The 19,798-nt window shown below is 44.8% G+C and overlaps 1 protein-coding gene and 1 long non-coding RNA gene across 6 annotated transcripts in view; one reads left to right on the top strand and one right to left on the bottom strand.

The window, feature by feature from the left end:
• The window catches only part of SHROOM3 (shroom family member 3), a 533,396-nt gene extending 515,231 nt beyond the window's left edge, over positions 1 to 18,165 (top strand). For all 5 annotated transcript variants that reach the window (XM_082389318.1, XM_082389320.1, XM_082389319.1 and 2 more), the window contains 2 exons: positions 12,870 to 13,142; positions 17,169 to 18,165. In XM_082389318.1, the coding sequence (XP_082245444.1) occupies positions 12,870 to 13,142; positions 17,169 to 17,537 (642 nt within the window). In that variant the 3' untranslated portion in view covers positions 17,538 to 18,165. The remainder of the gene's footprint in view (positions 1 to 12,869; positions 13,143 to 17,168) is intronic.
• LOC309627476 lies at positions 1,679 to 17,841 on the bottom strand. The gene is made up of 7 exons (XR_014243748.1): positions 17,756 to 17,841; positions 15,371 to 15,456; positions 13,898 to 14,055; positions 7,427 to 12,959; positions 4,919 to 5,012; positions 4,498 to 4,650; positions 1,679 to 4,386 (listed from the first exon to the last, which is right to left on the bottom strand). It is a non-coding gene; the product is annotated as an uncharacterized lncRNA (long non-coding RNA).
• Positions 18,166 to 19,798: the final 1,633 nt, after the last annotated feature.

The raw sequence follows: 19,798 nt of genomic DNA, 5'->3' as shown, positions 1-19,798 counted from the left end.
AGAGACCCCAACACCGTTCTCAGCAGCTGACCAGCCAATGCCAGTGGTCTGCATAATTTTCATTTCATGTTTCATGGTCAAAAGGAAAACTAGAAAACCTAGAAACTTTAAGGAAAGGGAGACCGATTGTCAAAAGACACTTCCAAGAAAAGGAAATGTTCCTCTTTAGATTGTCCAACTCTCTTTGCCATACCTCAGTAAACAGCTTGAAAGCACAGTATTGGAATTTAGTTGTTAGCATGTGCTGCTCCTACAGAAATTTTAAATTATTTATTTATTTATTTATTTATGGCTGTGTTGGGTCTTCGTTTCTGTGCGAGGGCTTTCTCTAGTTGCGGCAAGCGGGGGCCACTCTTCATCGCGGCGCGCTGGCCTCTCACTATCACGGCCTCTCTTGTTGCGGAGCACAGGCTCCAGACGCGCAGGCTCAGTAATTGTGGCTCACGGGCCCAGTTGCTCCGCGGCATGTGGGATTTTCCCAGACCAGGGCTCGAACCCGTGTCCCCTGCATTGGCAGGCAGATTCTCAACCACTGCGCCACCAGGGAAGCCCTAGAAATTTTAAATGTAAAGCATTTTAAGAATGACCGTGACGCTGCTGTCTTCCCATCTGCCAAGGCGAGCTAAGCCCGGCTGTGCCCACAGGGGAGAAAGTTCTTGCCCGGCTGCTTTCCCTGCAGCCCCAGATGGGCTGCCTGCCACTGTGCTCACAGCTCTTCATACAACTCAGGCCTGCATGCTGAAAAGGAAAGGACTCTGTTAAAGCTTGCCTGATGCTGAGCCGGGAACGTAAGGGCTTCTCAGGGGTGCCAATTCCAGGAGAAACTTTCTTATGTGATTTCTGTTTCGTTTATTCTATAATATGTGTCCTAAGCTCTCTTGTTTATGTGTTGGAATGAGACCACAGGATAGAGACTGTGGGAGCAGGGAGCAATGGGGCGGGAGGATTTAAGGATTTTAGAAGCGCCTCCGTCAGTGGTGTTCTTCTCCTGTCTACAGTCCCAGCCTCGCTGGGCTCACAGTGCATGGCTGACCTGCTGATACGATGCAGCTGCTGTTAGTAACGCATGCTCTCCCAGCCCAATTTCCCCATGTACACGCCTGCTTCGTAGCACGCCTCCTGGCTCCCGTTTAATGGGATTGGGGGGAAAAACCACATTGCTATAGTCTGTCTATATTTATCCCAAAGAGGGAGCTATATAAACACCATTGTAAGTACCAAGTTGCCAGGACATCTGTAACTGAACATTTTACGGTTTCTTGTTGTTTTGTTTTTTGCACGTAGACATACCCTGCTCTGCAGTAGCAGTGTGACAAACTACTTGTTGCTTTTTCCTCCCCATCTTTATTTTACTTTTTAACTGCTTTTTCATCATTTTATTATCACCCTCTCACTCTGAGGATTATGTGGCAAGAAGTATTTTTAGCCTGAGAACACGAAGGAATAAGAGGATTAGTCCTCACGGGAAATGACAGTAGGTACCATTTGTCAAGCATTTCTTAATCCCGGATGTGGGCTATGGTTTTTTTTCCTTAGTGCCTTATTACCTTCTTTACACAAAACTGCTCTGACGCCAATATTGTCACATTTTACGCTGAAGTAATCAGAGTGAGCCAGGACAAGAAGAGAAGGAGGGGGCATTCAAGACAAAGGGAACAGCATGGGAGAAGAGGTAGTTGTGTGAAAAAACAGGGGGAGCGAGTATGTATTGAAGAAAGATACTTCCAGGAGGTCTGATATTTGGGAATGTATTATAAAATAAAGTCTCATGATTAAATTAGAAATTACCAAATTTAGAGAATAACAAAGAAAGGCCATGAATGGCAGGAGACAAGGCTGGGAGGACCCACGGGGGCAGGTCATGGAGGTCACGTGGGGCTTTGTCTGAAATGCCAAAGAGTTTGGATTTTACCGTGTGGCAGTGGAGAACCCTATGAGATTTTTTTGTTTCAATGAACTACAGGTTTATGAACGTGTAATAGAATTTGTGTGTCACTTGCATTCACATATCTGATCTGGAAACAGAGAAAATAGGCAGGCTTTAATTGATGTTGTTGAAGGCATCTATTAATATATTCAGCGTGAAGTTGAAAATGCAGTTCTCTTCCCAATATATAACAAGCTTTTTTTTTTCCCCTAAGGATGGTTTTAAAACATGATGCTTGGTCAAGATGGTTCTAACTCAGAGTGTAGCCTTCCACCAACTTCTGCAAAGTAATAATTTGTTGCCTAATGTTTAAAGTTAGTAAACCTAAGATGTATTTCTACGCGTGAAACTCACTAAGAGTCAATGGAAACTAGAATCCTGATTTATTAATATTTTGAAACTAGCATTTCCAATCAATTCTACTTTAATATACTTTTTATTTATATATCCTAGATGATGAATTGTAATATTCCAAGTAAATGTAAGTATTACTTAAAATATAAAACAATCAATCACTGTCTGAACTTCTGACATACATAAAATCTAAAGACAGTTTAATACTTAGGGCTTTCAATTCTTTGGCTAAACCCTGCCATATCTATTAGGCAAAAATCTGCTTAACCAGATCTCATGATTCTCTATTCTGAAGGCCAAAAGGCTTTGGCTTAGAGACTTAGTGGAATATTTCAAAAGGGAAAAAAAAATCTGTTATTCCTGAGAACTGGCTTTCCCCAAGAGATCATTAGTGACCCAGATGGTTCTCAGCTGTCTATTTCTGTTGCTCTTGCTTCAGTCTTAAAGTTTCAAGTTTTCCTCTGGTCTGTCTTCTTTTCAGCCTGAAAAACTTCCTTTAGCATTTCTTTTTTTAAGCATTTGTCTGCTGGTGACAAATTCTTTTAGTTTTCCTTCATCTAAGAATGTCTATATTCTGTTGTCATTTCTAAAGAATTTTTACTAGATATGGAATTCTGGGGGGTTGACTATTCTTTTTCTTTTAGCACTTTAAAAATGTCCCATTTCTTCTTGCTTCCATGGTTTCTGATGAGAAACGCACAGCCGTTGAATACTTGTTCCTCCTATATGCAATGTGTTGCTTTTCTCTGGCCGCTTTCAAATTTTTTATCTTTGATTTTCAGCAGTTTGGTTATGATATGTATGGGCGTAACTTTCTTTGATTTATCCTGTTGGGGTTTACTAAGCTTCTTGATTCTGTAAACTTATGTCTTTCACTAAATTCAGGATGTTTTTAGCCAGTATGTCTTCAAATATTTTTTTATGTGCTAATCTCTTTCTCTTCTTTTGGGACTCCAGTGACACAAATGTTAGACCTTTTGATATTGTCCTGCAAATCTCTGAAACTTTGTTCATTTTTTTTTTAAGGCTTTTTTATTTCTGATTATTTATTTATTTATTTTGGCTGCTTTGGGTCTTTGTTGTTGCACACGGGCTTTCTCTAGTTGCATCGAGCGGGGGCTACTCTTCGTTGCAGTGCGCAGGCTTCTCATTGCGGTGGCTCCTCTTGTTGTGGAGCACGGCTTCTAGGTGCGTGGGCTTCAGCAGTTGCGGCACGCAGGCCCTAGAGCACGCAGTCTTCAGTAGCTGTGGCATGTGGGCTCTAGGGCGCGCGGGCTCAGTAGTTGTGGCTCACAAGCTCTAGAGCTCAGGCTCTGTAGTTGTGGCGCACAGGCTTAGTTGCTCCGTGGCATGTGGGATCTTTCCGGACAAGGGATGGAACCCGTGTCCCCTGCATTGGCAGGTGGATTCTTAACCACTGCGCCACCAGGGAAGTCCTGTTCATGTTTTTAATGTTTTCTGTCAGTTCATTCAGATTGGATAATTTCTATTGATCTATCATCTTCAGTTTCACTGACTTTCCTGCCTCTATTCTGCCAGTGATTTTTTTTAAATTTTTCAAATATTATAGTTTCCGGTTCTAAAATTTCCATTCAGTTCATTTTTTGTAGTGTCTGTCTATGCATTTCAAGAGTGTTTACTTCTACCATGGAGCATAGCTACAAAAGCTATTTTAAAGGCTTTGATCGTCCCGTTTGGGTTATCTCAGGGTTAGCACCTGTTGGTTGTCTTCCCCTGAGAGTTGCTCACATTTTACTGGTTCTTTTCATGCTGGGTAATATTGTACCTGAACATTTTGAGTGTTATGGTGTAAGTCCTGGGTTCTGTGACAATCCTCTGAAGAATGCTGATTTTTCGTTTTGCTTTAGCAGGCAGCCTAGTTAGGTTCAGGCTACAAGTTCTGTCCCACCTCTGGCTGTTGGTTCCAGTGTCAATTCAGTTTTCAGAGCCTCTGCTGTCTTATATGTGTCTGTCCTACACAGGCACCTTTCAGGGCTGAGCCTGGGACTTGGGTGAATTGTTCTGTCACAGTTCAGTTCTCAAAGCCTTCGCCGTGCTGCTTTGGGTCTGTCCCACACACGTGCAGCTTGAGGGTGAGCCAGGACCTAAGGCAGTTCAGACACCGAATTAGGGGGTCTCCTTTTCCTGCTCTCTCCTGTCCAGTATTCCCACCTGCCCCCCCGCCCCGCACCCCCAGCTCCCAGTGGCCCCTTTACCTGGGCCTCTGGCTAGAAATAGGACGAGTTCTTGTGTCACGGCAGCCTGCATGGCCATGCCATTCTGCATGGCTGGGACTATCCTCAATAAGAGAAAAATAGTGGGGATTCGCCTCACAGTCTTCGGTCCGTGGGGTCATTGTCCCAGTTCCTCTGGACAGAAAGAAGGGTTTTCTCTTGGGGTTTTAAGTGCCTGTGCCACCACTGCACCGTGCACTCTGCAAGGAGACTCACTTTGGGGGGCAGGGCTGGGAGAGGGGGGGAAAAAAAGAGAGAAGGAAGAGGAAGAAACAGGATTCCCCCACCTGCTTTATCTCACAGAAAGCAGCATTTTTGCTGCCACACCCTCTGTGCAGTTCAGCATTGAGGCTATTTCCAGGGCAGAACCAGAACATGAAAGGGGGAGAAGCAGGAAACTCACCCCTGTTCTGGGTCGTACTTCAGGCGTGCTCCCCTCCCTGGCGCACTGCCGCAGCTAACCTTGCAGAGCCCTCTTCAGGGTCCAGGGGTGTTCGCTGTAGGAAGGAGGGGAGAGAGGCTGGCGTGGGCTCCCGCCATCTGGCCACCGTCAGTCCCTCTCCCGGGGTTTATCAGCGGGGAGGGAGATGCGGTGGATTTACATTTAGGGAAGCTGTGCATGCAACGAGACGGGAGGAAGAGAGGGTAGTTGGGAGGGAGTTACAGCCGCCTGGGCCAGGAAGTGACGAGGCGGGCCTAAGGGAGGTGCGGTAGGCGCAGTGAGAAACAGATGGATTTAATTTGTTTTAAAAGGAAGCAAAAGGGACAGAATCCGGTAGCAGATTGGACACGGAGCATGGAAGAGAGGGAGGAGGGCTGGCTCCCGAGTTCCTGGCCTAGGTGACTGTGGTAACAGACACAGGAAAAACAAGGAGGTCATCCGGGGAGGGCGGAGGATGCTTTGTTGAATTTAAAGAAATATAATAACGTTTCTTGTGTGTCAGAGATTCCTGTCACCCAGAACCAAGAGGCTGAACAACTTTCTGGTGACAAGCCTTCCCGAGAGGAAATGAGAACCGCTCCTGACAGAGAATGTGCTAGAGAATATCTGAAGGGGCACTCAGGCCCCCGCAGCCTTTCTGCTTTGATCAGGTCACACTGCGTGGGATGCAGGTTTTCTCGGGACAGAAACTGCCCCTGACTTCTCTATGGGGTGAAATGCAGCTAAAGAAAACAGTCACATGCTGCTGCCTGGCTCGTCACGCTGAATGTCTTTATCTAGTAGTCCCAGTTTTTACCAGCTGGAGCCTGAACTCCTCTCTGTCCCCAAACCCCAGCCATGCGGCTGAGGGTCCTGAATTACTCTGTTTAGATCAAGACAGGCCATCCGTCGAGGCCAGCTGTGTGTGTAAGGATGTTATTGGCAACCCTGTCGGCACAAGTCCTCCAAGCAGAACGCAAAGCAGTGTTGTGGGGGGTGGGGGGGCGGGAGTTGGGTATGTTCCCCTAGGGGTGTCTACCCAAATGGCTGGTGTGTTCTTCCAGGTGTTGCCTAATCGTAACGACAGCGCGACACAATAACAACTGGAATGTGTATAATACTTGTATATTTTCCAGAGTGCTTGCACACGCTTTATCGTAGCTGAGCCTCACAACATTCCTCTGAGCTGTTTTAACGTAGCAATCAGAAGCCTGAACCCTGCAGCCGGAGGACCTGGATTTAAAGCCTGGTGCTGCCGCTTTCTAGCTGCCTGGGCTTGTGCAAGTGACAGAACCTCTATCCGCTTCCCTTTCCTCATCCGTAAAAGGGGGATAATAACGGTACCCGTCTCTTCGGGTTGTTGTGAGTAGTAACCGAATAGGAAAACACCTAAGTAGTGCCTGGCACAGACAGAGAGCTCTGTAACTAAACATTATTATTAGTTTTAGGCAGGCATTCGGATGCCCTTGCAGTGGATGAGAAAACAGACGCAAAAGGTCAGGTGACTGGCCTGACTGTGAGTTTTCTGTCAGAGCTGGGTCTCCTGACTCCTGGTCCAGTGTTTGAGCTGGTGCTGGAGCAGGGAGGAGGTGGGACAGGACCCAGCAAGATTTCCGCATGCAGATGGTGAGGTGCGAGGGAGGATCTGTTAAGCCATGTTTACAGAGAGAACCCTTATAAGTAGCAGCTCACGCAGGGTGGGTTAACACTTTCTGCCAGATAAGAAGTGGATACATGTCAATCAATGATTTTGCAAATTAATTAGCTCCTGAGAGACTAATAAGTTATTTTTTTTAATTGAAACACCTCTTCTCTCTCCCCCTTGAATTCTATGGGTGTAAGTTGGTAGTTTTTTTTGTTTTTTTTGAAGAGATCTGCCTGGCATAGAAATGGCTATTTAATACAGCGAACTTTCCCTTGCTGCCTTCAGTTACTCAAATCCCTCTTAACTACATTTTAAAATCCAAATCTCCATATTTTAAGGGCTTGGTCAATTTGAAAAATTCAAATACCATCCAAATGTACAACCTTTGAGCCAGGAGTGACTGGTGTGACTGCTCAGTGATACTGGTATAAGCAGATATGCCGAGCTGTGATGTATGACATTTACAGCCCAGCCAACAGCTTTCGGAAGTCAGAATGCCGCAAAATGTATATTGGTTCTTCCTACAGAAGCCTCCCTGTATCACCCCTAGACATTTTCATCTTATTCTGTCTTTCCTTGTCCCCTGAAGCCCAGAGTACACATCAGCTCCTGTACAGACAGGCTTCTGGTTCTTCTGCCACTGTTGATGTCTTTGAAAACCAAAACAGAGCAGGTGCCAAGCGCTGACCCCACTGTCCTGGGAGCGCACAGGGACCACTGCACCTGCACACCTTGTATGAAGGGGATAACGGCTAGCACATGCTGAGGAAAGAGACAGTAAGCATCCAAACTAAAAGTGACTCCTCATTTCTTAAAAAGATGGCAGAGTAGAAGGATGAGCTCACCTCCTCTCATGAAAACACCAAAATCACAGCTAACTGCTGAACAGCCATCGACGAAGAAGACTGGAACCTACAAAAAAAGATATTTTACATTCAAAGACAAAGAAGAAGCCACAACAAGATGGTAGGAGGGGCGCTTTCGCGACATAATCAAATTGTATACCCACCAGATGGGGGACCCACAAACTGGAAAATAATTATATTGCAGAGGTTCTCACATAAGAGTGAGAGTCCTGAGCCCCACGTCAGGCTCCCCAGCCTGAGGGTCTGGCCTCGGGAGGAGGAACCCCCAGAGCATTTGGCTTTGAAGGCCAGCAGGGCTCGTGTGCAGGAGCTCCACAAGACTGGGGGAAACAGAGACTCCACACTTGGAGGGTGCACATAAGGTTTCACGTACACTGGGACACAAAACAAAGCGGTAACTCCATAGGAGCCTGGGCTGGACCTACCTACGAGTCTTAGAGGGTCTCCTGGGTGGCAGGGGTCAGCTGTGGCTCACTGGGGGCAGCAAGGACACTGGTGGCAGAGGTCCCAGAGAACATTGATCAGCCTGAGCTCTCTGGGACGTTGCCATTTTGGCATCAAGACCTGGTGCTACCCAACAGTCTACAGCCTCCAGTGCTGGAACGCCTCAGACCAAACAAGCAGCAGGATAGGAACACAGCCCCATCCACCAGCAGACAGGCTGCCTAAAGGTGTACTGAGCTCACAGCCACCTCTAAACACCCCTTGACATGGCCCTGACCACCAGGGGAACAAGACCCAGCTCCACCCACCAGTGGGCAGGCACCAGTCCCTCCCACCAGGAAGCCTGCACAAGCCCCAGGACCAACCTCACCCACTAGAGAGCAGACACCAGAAGCAAGAGGAGTTATGATCCTGCAGCCAGCAGGAAGGAGACCACAAATACAGAAAATTAGACAAAATGAGATGGCAGAGAAATGTTCCAGACAAGGGAACAAGATAAAAACCCACAAGAACAACTAAATAAAGTGGAGATAGGCAACCTACCTGAAAAAGAATTTAGAGTAATGATATCAAAGATGATTCAAGATTTCAGAAAAAGAATGGAGGCACAGATCAAGACGATACAAGAGATGTTTAACAAAGAGCTAGAAGATTTAAAGAACAAAGAAACAGAGATGAACAATACAATAACTGGAATGAAGAATACACCAAATAGAATCAATAGCGGAATAATTGAGGCAGAAGAATGAATAAGGGTTCTGAAAAACAGAATGGTGGAAATCACTGCGGCTGAAGAGAATAAAGAAAAAAGAAAAGAAATGAGGACAGCCTCAGAGACATCTGGGACAACATTAAACAAACCAACATTTGCATTATTTGGGTCCCAGAAGGAGAAGAGAGAAAGGGCCTAAGAAAATATTTGAAGAGATTATAGCTGAAAACTTCTCTAACATGAGAAAGGAAACACTCAAGTCCAGGAAGAGCAGAGAGTCCCATACAAGATAAATGCAAAGAGGGACATGCTGAGACACATATTAATCAAACTGACAATAATTAAAGACAACGGAAAAAATATTAAAAGCAACAAATAACATACCGGGTACTCCCCATAACATTATCAGCTGATTTTTCAGCAGAAGCTGCAGGCCAGAAAGGAGTGGCATGATATATTTAAAGTGACGAAAGGGAATAACCTACAACCAAAAATACTTGACCCAGCAAGGCTCTCATTCAGATTTGATGGAGAAATCAAAAGCTTTACAGACAAGCAAAAGCTGAGAGAATTCTTAGAGAATTTGGTACCACCAAACCAGCTTTACAACAAATCGTAAAGGAACTTCTCTAGGCAGTAAAGAAAAGACCACAACTAGAATCAAGAAAATTATGAATGGGAAAGCTCACTGTATGTAAAGGCAAACATAAGGGTAGGAAATCATCCACACACAAATATGATATCAAAACCAGCAATCGTGAGGAGAGTACAAATGCAGGATATTGGAAATGCATTTCAAATTAAAAGACCAGCAACTTAAAACAATCTTGCACATATATAGACTGCTATATCAAAACCTCATGGGAACCACAAAGAAAAATCTACAGTAGATACGCACACAGAAAAGAAAAGCAATCCAAACACAATAAAGATAGACATCAAATCACAAGAGGAGAGAACAAAAGAGGAAGGGAAGAAAAAAGATCTTCAAAAACAAATCCAAAACAATTAACAAAATGGCAATAAGAACATACATGTCGATAATTACCTTAAATGTAAATGGATTAGATGTTCCAACCAAAAGACATAGACTGGAACGAAATAATGCCATTTGCAGCAACATGGATGGACCTAGAGATTATCATACTAAGTGAAGTAAGTCAGACAGAGAAAGACAAATATCATATGATATCACTCATATGTGAAATCTAATTTTTAAAAAATGAGACAAATGAACTTATTTACAGAACAGAAACAAACTTGACATATTGAGAACAAACTTATGGTGACCAAAGGGGAAAAGGAGTGGGGGGGAAGGGATAAATCAGGAACTTGGGATTAACATATACACAGTACTATATATAAAATAGATAAGCAACAAGGACCTATTGGTATAGCACAGGGAAATCTCAATATTCTGTGATAAACTATATGAGAAAAGAATCTAAAAAAGAATGAATATATGTATAACTGAAATACTTTGCTGTATACCTGAAACTAACACACCACTGTAAATCCACTATACTCCAATAAAATTAAAACAAAAAAAAAACCAAAAACAGGGTCTGCAGAGGAAGGACTGAATGGGCTAGACTCTGAACCTGATGGCTGTTCAGCTGTGTCAAATTCTTTGACCCGTCCTTACCCATCAAACCCTGCTCGCTTGGTGGCTGCCCTTCCAGCACTGCTGACCCGTAACCTTTAATTAAAGCCAGGACTTGGACACGTCAAGGACATTATGAACCCTACTTAGATTGAAGGAGCCTGAGAAAATTAGTGCACCGAGTTCAGTGGAAACTCAGAGGAAGAGCTCTCCCCTCTCTTCACCACTCACCCCATGTGAGAACAGACTTACTGGTTTATGCTCATTTGCAAATTAAAAATCATCACATCGATTCCTTAAAATGCCAGCTACTGAGAGGCATAATGAGGATTTTTAGAATGGAGTTCCTTCCGGAAATGACACAATATTAGTTTCAAAAGAAGTCATATTTATAGGAATAATGGAAAACATGAAGCTGTTCCCTTCTTTTCTTTCTACTCTTTGGTTTTTTTTAAAAACCTTTTGTAGAAAGTATACTTCTCAAGATGTGAGGTTGAAATGGATCCCAAAACGTTGGAATAAGCAGAAGGCCTTTTCCTGAGGTTGAAGTGATAAGAATGTTGTTGCTTAGTTAACTAGCTCTTGGATTTGGCATAACCTGGTTTTCTATAAGAAAGTACCCTCCGGTAACATTCAGAGTGGCAAGCCTAGGAAATGCAAGCTATGAGGCTTAAAAACTCCTGGGCTGACTTCATGTAGATGTCAGTCTCTCTCGTCGTCTATCTGAAAGACAGGAATGGTGACATTTGACTTGTGGAACCCTGTTCAGCAGGGATACTGGGAGATGTAACAGCAGGTAGTATTTATTTTCCCTCCTTCTCTCCATTCCAGTATCCCTGCCATTCTCTTCATGGGAACAGAGAGCACAGTGCAAGATCGTCACCCCCGCTGGGCATTTTCCTGGAGGTATCTAGCAGGTTTTCTTGCAGGCAAATACCATAGCTGCCAGCCAGAATTGTTTTTTAGAAAATGATGAGTTTTCCAGGGGAGTGTAAGGAAAATTAAACAATATTCTCTCCCACCTGCATTCTTCTGAGCTCAGACTCTTCAGTTAAGGAATAATATATACTGTACATTGGTTTTTTTCCACTACTAAAATTGTCTTTTGTATCCACTTTGTCTTAACTGCTTGTAGAAAGCCAAAGATTATAACCCGTAATGAGTTGGTGCAGCAGATGGGAATGTTTTAAGCCCTCTTCAGTCTCTGGGATTAGGCGAGTTGAGAACACAGTAAGATGTCACCATTAAAGCCAGAACTTGAACATTTCAAGGACATTGTGAACCTTACTTAGTTGAAGTACCTCTGGTAGTCCAGCTCCAAGATGGGCAGATGGTGGAGAAATAAATATTTTCCTTATCATTGTGATTATTGTATTCTCTGGTGCTCATGTTGAAGAAACAGTACACAAAGTTGTCAGTACCCTTCAATTTGGTTATTCAAAAATGTTTTTTTCCCTTTTTTTCTTCCTTTAAAATGAAGATTTACTCTAACGTAGAAATTGTGATCCTTTGTTTTCTTCCAACTGAATTCACACAGCTTGGGTTTATGTATACATACACACACACACACACACACACACATATATATACATACATGTAAATTTTGAGCTGGAACCTTGTTAGTGGTAAAGAAGTAGGTTTTAACCAAAAAAAGAAGATGTTCTTTTTCCATATGGCCACCTCAGGCGAAGAGAAAAATGACTAAAGAGCCATGGAGTCTAATTTCTCTTGCAACAAAGTAAGAGTAGACACTTCATATAAATGAAGTCAAAGTTGAAACCATTAAGACCTTTACTTCATTCCTTCAGTTAAGCATACTGGGTATTTGTGTAATCCTGTTTCATAGTATGGAAATTTGTAAGTAAGGTGGCAGATTACATAGCCCTGCTCACTGGAGACAGTGGGTGCAGGACAGAAGAAGGGACTGAATTCTGAATAAAGGTCTCACGAATATTTACAATGGTTGTACAAGGGTGGCCCCGAAGTCAGGCTGCCTTGAGTTCACCGCAGCCCCACCCGCCAGTGTAGGTGTCTTAGCCTCGCTTCACCTCCCTAAGTTGAAGTTGCCTCAGCTAGCGCACTATGCAGCTAAAGTAGTATCTACTACAAGACAGTTGGGAAGACCAGGTGAGATAATCCATGGACTTTCTCGCAGTGTTTGGCTCATGGTAATTCCTCCACGAATGGTATCTGTGATTAATACTTAACTCAGCTCTGTGATCTTAGGCAATTCCCTAATTCCTTTGACTCTCGGCTACTCCACTTGTTTAACAAGAATATTTACCCTGCCTGCCTACGGTCTTGTTGTGAGGATCAAATGAGAACACATATTGAAAAGACTTTTAAAAGTGAGTAGTTAACAAACCAGTTGGGAAGAGAGCACTGTACACAGCACGGCACAACTGGAAAACATTCCGAGGCAATGTGTAATCACGCATTGGCCTGTGAGCACTGAACAAATTCAGAGAAGGCAGTTGTAGACATTCAGGGAAAGGAAGGAAGATTGTGGCCTTACGTTGGGGGCAGTCCGCGCAGAGTGGAGGGGGGCCTCCAGCTGAGCCTCGAAGACAAGACAGGAAGGATGCAGCTGGGAGAAGTGGATCCTGCCCCCACTGACCACTCAGCTGGCTAAGTTTTGCTGTGCATCTCCTCTCTCGTTCCAGGCGGAGTTGATTGGAAGCCTCACCCACAAGCTTGAGACCCTCCAGGAAGCCAAGGGGAGCCTGCTGATGGACATCAAGCTCAATAACGCCCTGGGGGAAGAGGTAGAGGCCTGGATCAGTGAGCTCTGCAAGCCCAATGAGATCGACAAGTACAAGATGTTCATCGGGGACTTGGACAAGGTGGTGAACCTGCTGCTGTCCCTCTCGGGGCGCCTGGCCCGCGTGGAGAACGTCCTCAGCGGCCTTGGTGAAGACGCCAGTAATGAGGAAAGGGTAGGCCGCCTAGCAATTCCGCTCAACAATTTTCCTGCCTGAGCCCATGTACCCAGAAAAGTATGATTAGACAGGAGCCTTTCTAGAGACGATCACCATCTCTCCGGGGCAGGGAGAGACTCCAGCGTACAGGGAACAGAGGAGAAGGATCTTCCACGCCAAGATATCATGCTGACCCCTCAGCCTCAGGGATACTTAGGAAAGTTAAAAATGTGGGTGCCAGAGTTTCTTTCCTTCCCTTTTATCCCAGAAAAAGGAAAGGTAAAAGCATGATGGGGGTGGACATTAAAAAAAGGAGAGGGACGACCAAACTGTTGGGGATGAGGAGAGGGCACAGGAACGTGAGCTCGGGCTCCCGGGAATCTGCAGGCGAGGGGCCACGGGCACTTGGTGAGGACGCACCCGCTGTGTCCGTGGCACCCCTTACTGGAATAACTGGTAGTGACAGCGGTGGCGACACCAGATAGACTCTAAGTCCTCCCTCCGGGTCAGGCGCTGTGGGCTTACACACTGTAGGTGCAGTCTCACAGAATCCTCACAACAGGCCAGTAGGCAACAGAGCCAGGACAGGGGGAGTCCTGCTGCAGCCCCCAGGTGTTATTCACCTCCCTGAACTTAACTCCAGAGCTACAGAGCATTCTTCATCTGCTCATCTGTACAGCAAATATTTACTGAGTATCCAGTACCTGATCTAGGCACTTAGGATACTCTGTGAACAAAGCAGTCAGATCCCCACCCTCATGGAACAAACTTACCAAGGGAGGTCAGGTGATAAACGCAGCTATTTTTCATATATATGCCGAGGTGATGAGTGCTCCAGCCATCCAGGGGTTCCTTTGCTTTCTGGCTCCTTCTATCTACAGCTCTCTCTTTCAGTGCTGTCAGGGATTTCCCAATTATTTCTCCGAATGCACTGCATTAAAAGGAAAGATGTCTCTTGTCAAATAGATTTTTAAAGGATTGAAAGAAGTCTAGGCGGTAGGTGACTCAGCACGCAGGAACTTTCTGCAGCCCCTCTCCCGGCGAGTGCCCTCCTCGTGGAAATGTTCTGGGCCTTCACTTCCTCACCGAGAAACCGTCTGACTGTGTTTGCCTCAAAAGTGTTGTCCTTTCCACCTTCCTTTCATCCAGCAAGCAGCTAACACGAACCTGTCCAATGCCAGGTGCCCCGCGTGCTAGGGCTGAACACTGCCTCAAAACAGGCGCGCCTTCAAGGAACTCAGCAGTTAGTGAGGAAAACCAGTGTAAACAGAGTAGAAGCGGCGATTGTATTTAGTATGCTGCAGCACGGCGATAAACTCAGAGCCGTGAGAGCACCTCCCATGCGGTGTGGTGTGGTGTGTGGTGTGTGGTCAGGGAGGACTTCACACAAGTGCCGCTTGAATGGAGTGTAGGGGACTTTCTTAATTCCAGGTGGACTAAGAGGGAAAGGGCTTTACCATTTAGAAGGAATGTTATGGACAGACAGACCATGGCGTGTTTAAGAATTGATTTACATGTGGTTGGTATGTCTAGAGCAGAGTGCTTCCTTGATTCACTTGTTTTTAAGGGAGACCAACAAGGGATAATGAAGCCACTGTCCCCGCAGGGCTAGCGTCAGTGGGGAAGCCATCACTGCCTCTGGACCTGGAGCAGCAGGAGGAAGGGGCCCTTATCGGAACTCTAGCAGTAGCTGACCTGCAGCACTGAGGCCAGGGTGACAGGTGGTAGACACCACCCCCTGGCAAGGAGGGAGCCAGGGATAAAGGCCTCAATTTCTTCTCCCTCCCGACTTCCAGTCTCCTGCCCGTGACTGCCACTGGCCAAAACCAGCAGCCAGCAGGGTGCAGCTTCCCTGGACATAGAGCAGGGCAGAGGAGAGTGGATCTGAAGGGGTAAACAGTATCCGGTGCAGAAAATAATCACAAAGACCTACGGGTCGTACTTTAGCCTGTAGGCCTGGAGAGCCATGAACTAATTTCATGACATAATCAGCCTGGGGAGGGGTGAGAATGATGTTACAGTTGGGAGGTTTATTGTAATGGTCTAGCAAGATGGGTTTAGGCTGTTAATTTGGGCCATTGTCATGGAGATAGAGAATAGGGAGTGACTTAGAGAATGAGTTTGAATTCGCAGGGCGTGTTAGATGAGGGGAAGGATAGAACAGAAGGTAATTCCAAGTTTCCTGTTCGGTTGCTTGGGTGGATGCCACAGGTATCTGAGATAAGCAATACTGGAGCAATTCTTACAGGAAGAGAAGTTGAATTCAATTCTGGAACAACTCAACACTTAAATGCACGTATACACTCTCAAGTACAGATAAGTGCTTGCTCACCTGCAAGATACATCTGTATTAGTTTTTATAATTATTAGTCTTTGTTAAATAGAAGTATAAATAGGAATAAGGAAAGGAAGAATAAATGGTTCAATAAACGCCAGATTCAGGATTGTAGTTACCAGTGAGGGGAGGAGGGGGAAGATGGGGATCGGGAGAACTATATATAACGCTTCAACTGAATATTTTGTTTTTAAACTGAAGCAAATATGAAAAATGTTCAAGCTAAGATTTGGTACTGTTAATGATGGGTACACAGATATTATACTATTCTCTATACAATACTGATGTTTAAAATATTTCATAATTTTTTAAAGGTGAAGAAGAGGTTCTCACTTTTTAACTTATTTCCCAGTATTTTGAAACATGTCTTCATTGCAACTTCAGTCCCTAAGGGTTTCTTTTTTAGGTGTGTTTTTCTGATTAGGGGAAGGAAGCCTATGAAAATGGAGATATTTGTAAGATTAACCTATTAACTTTGCACTTTTCCTCTAGGCGTTATTAGGTAAGATCTGACAGGCCGGTTCAAGGGGAGTTTAGGGCAGAGACCAATGAGCCTTTCATAACCCTACATAAGCTAATCTGTGTTGAGATATATATTTAAATATTCTTATTTCTTGATTAATTTCCACTTTAAAGTTTCTCAGTCACTTTAGCCTGAAGAGTCTGGTTAAATATAAAATTTTTAAAAAGTTTTAATGACATTATATGTCAGCATGTTGAGTAAAAGGCCACATTAAAGACTTGTATAAAGTCTAAAGATAATATGCTGTCTTACCATTGGGTCTGTATAAGAAACTCTCAGAATATGAAATCGCCATCATTGTCAAATAGAATTTCTCTCATGTTAGATTCAGAGGCCTGAAAAATGGAAACTGATTTTTTCGGAGATGGTAAATAGGATGTTCCCATTGTTGATTGTGGATTGGAGCAGAGGTTCTCAAACTTTAACTGCAAAGAATCGCCCGAAAGGCTCCTTCAACCACAGACCTCTGAGCCCCACACCTCCAGAGCTTTTGACTCAGTAGGTGGAAGGGGGCCTGAAATTTTGCATTTCTAACAAATTCCCGGGAGATGCTGCTGGTACCCACTTTGAGAACCACTATAAAATGGAAACACTTGTAAACACTCAGGGTACCTTGATGACTGGCTTTTTTCCCCTTCAATTTTTTAACTGTGGTAAACTACATATAAAATTTGCCATTGTAACCATTTCTAGCTGTACAGTTCAGTAGTATTAACTATATTAACATTGTTGTGCAACAGATCTCCAGAACTTTCTCATCTTGCGAAACTGAAGCTCTATACCCACTGAAACAACTCCCCCTCCTCTCTCCCCTCCCCCAGGGCCTAGCAACCACCATTCTACTTCGTGTCTCTATGACTGTAGACTTCTAAGGACATCATATAAGTGGAATCCTGATTGTTCTTTTAAGTCTCAAAGCCTTAAAGTAAAGCCATTACCCCAGCCAATTTTAACATAATCTCTCAAATTAAAGCTGCCACATGACTCTATAAGTTAGAGAACCATATATCTGCAACATAAGGGTAATAAACTGACTTTCAAACAACTGAGTCTCCTTACTTTAGAGCGACAATCAGAATAGAAACTTAGACACCGCACCGTCCTGAAAAAGGTCTCTCTGCGGGCAGGTCGGTTCTCTTCCCCGTTCCGCTGGCCCTTTGCTGATCTGCTTGTTTCGCCCTGGCAGGGCTCTCTCAACGAGAAGAGGAAGGTCCTGGCCGCGCAGCACGAGGACGCCCGGGAGCTCAAGGAGAACGTGGACCGGAGGCAGCGCGTGGTGCTGAACATCCTGGCCCACTACCTTTCCGAGGAGCAACTGCAGGATTACCAGCATTTTGTGAAAATGAAGTCGACACTCCTCATCGAACAGCGGGAGCTGGACGACAAGATCAAGCTGGGCCAGGAGCAGGTCAAGTGTCTGCTGGAGAGCCTTCCCTCGGACTTCGTGCCCAAGGCAGGGGCCCTGGCTCTGCCCCCAGGCCTCGCCGGCGACCTGACTGCTGTGGGAGGGTGGACCGTCAGTGGTATCTTTCCGACAGTAACCTTTCCACTTTAACCTCTTCTTCAGGACCCAACGAAAAGACCACCCCTTCTCTCAACACTATGTAATCTGAAAAATGTTTCAGTACAAGCCAGCCTTTAAACTCTATGGGTTATGGGGGTTTTTTCTGGATAAAAGGAAAAAAATTCCATCCAGGAAAAAGCCTGTCTTTTCCTTCTCGCCCTTCATGATTGATCTTCTGAGAGCTTGAATGCTGCTGGGAACTTACTTACCCCTTTCTGTTGTTACTTCGTAGTAGAAAGAAAATTAATGAAACTGTGCGAACTGATCGGAGGGTGTCTGATCGTTTAGTTTTCCACAGGCTGAGGCAGCATGGATAAGTGCGTGTCACCCTCAGGAATGTACCCACGGTGGCCTTCCTTGCTTGTGGGCGGTGTATCCTGACGACAGGTACGCATACTTAAGGGTCTGCAACATAAAGCCTTAAAGAGAAACACACACACACAGGAGAAACCTCTGTCAAACCTTGAACGTTGTTATTTATATTTTTAAAAATGAAAAAGATCATTGTTTGTGTGCTAACCACTTACTTGATTCTGTTTTGTGGTGGACGTAGACGGTTACATTTGAGCTTTGTATTTTGTGAGAACCTTAATGAAACGAAGAATTCCAAAGACAGTCACATTGAGTGTGGAGACTTTTTTCTTAAACTCTCAACAGTGAGTAGACCTTCAGTGCTTGTTTTAAACTGAGTATGGGGGAGCCCCGGCTGCCGGTCTTCATCACTGTACTCCTGCAACACTCAGGAGCGCACACACCTTCCCAGGAAGAAGGCTTTATGCAGCATGGCGGTGGTGTCCTTCCGCAGTGCTTCCTACCATTATCACTGGGGCGGAGAGAAAGCTAAATTTTACTAACAAGGACAACTCTCCAACCTGTTGACAAGGAGGCCGGAACCCAAGTCAATTCAAAACTGAATTCATGCTGTCCTCCTATGCGAGATTTGAGCTAAATACAACTTATTTGGTGAGATATATTAGCAGGCTGATTTAACAATGCTTTTCAAAAAAGTTTCTTTTCCTAAAATGTCAAACTTACCAACTACATGTTCACTGAAAACTCCCTCCTTAACCTCTGAAGACTGATTTTGCACTATTCTGCTTCAATAATAACAAACATCTGAGAGGGTACTCGAGAGCCCAAGCTGTAAATTTATTAAAATATATAGACTGGAAGATGGAAGGAGGTGATGGGCCAGCGACCAGGCTATGTTGTCAGCTGCCGGAGATGGCAACAAGCCTATACTTTAAGCAGGCGGTGCATCCCAGGCTGTGCTTTAGTTCTGTTGTTGTTTTTACATGTGTTGAATCCTCGGCGGGGGGGGGGGGGGGGGGGGGGGGGTTGGCGGGGGTGGCCACCTGTGCTGATTTGGGCTACAAGTACTATAGCAGCCAGTCCTAGAGAACTGGGAGAGTAAAATTCTTAGGAGGGTATCAAATGCTCGTTTTTCTTAGTACATTTTAATTAATGAAAATTTTCTGGTTAAGAACTTCAAAAACGTAGTTTTGATCCCCAATACACATGCATTTTGATGAACTTAGAATCAATAGGCCACCCACAGATTTCTCGTGAGCCGTCAACAAAAGCCATTGCTTCATTCTTTGGAGGTTTTACACTGTCAGACTGCATTATAAGACCGCACCTTGGTTTCCCAGGAATGTTTTCAAAAGCTTATCTCTTACATCCAGAGGTTCCATCTCCCAGGGAATCAGTACAACCAGGGACAGCATTCAAAAGCCACACTGCATGGTCATTTTGAAGTAAAGAAAAACAGTACCTCCAACTGACTTTTCATCAGACTCAGGCCAACGCAGGAGCCTGAGATCAACTCCCAATCGGTGTGTCTTGCTGATACTGAGTGGTTCCCTGAGGTCAGAGCAGGTTGAAGCTAGCCAGCAAATGTCTGCAGCAGTTCTTAGTGAAGTTCCTCAGGAGATTCTGGGGCTCCCAGTTCCCAACACTCTTCTAAATTATCCTTAAGGATTTGACTGGGAACGCTTTTCACATTCAGTCTCTTTCATCACTTTTCTAATTTATACATGTCAAAGTAAGTGACCCCCCCCAGAGAAGAGCAGGTGATACTGCGAGGCACCACAAGCACCTGAAAGCTATGATGCTCTGAGGATAGTTATCCCTTCTTTTGCTCCACTGAAATGTTGTTCCGTTATGTGAGATGAGTGAGGTACCGAGCATGACTGTGAAATCTAATTCTCAGGCGGATGTGATATTTACAGCAGGACTTGACCTCTGTGCTC

This window comes from Balaenoptera borealis (genome assembly GCF_965194805.1).
Source record: "Balaenoptera borealis genome assembly, chromosome: 4".
Classification (NCBI taxonomy): Eukaryota; Metazoa; Chordata; class Mammalia; order Artiodactyla; family Balaenopteridae; genus Balaenoptera; species Balaenoptera borealis.
The sequence above is the reverse complement of the archived record's forward strand: the minus strand, read 5'-3'. Positions and strand labels throughout refer to the sequence as shown.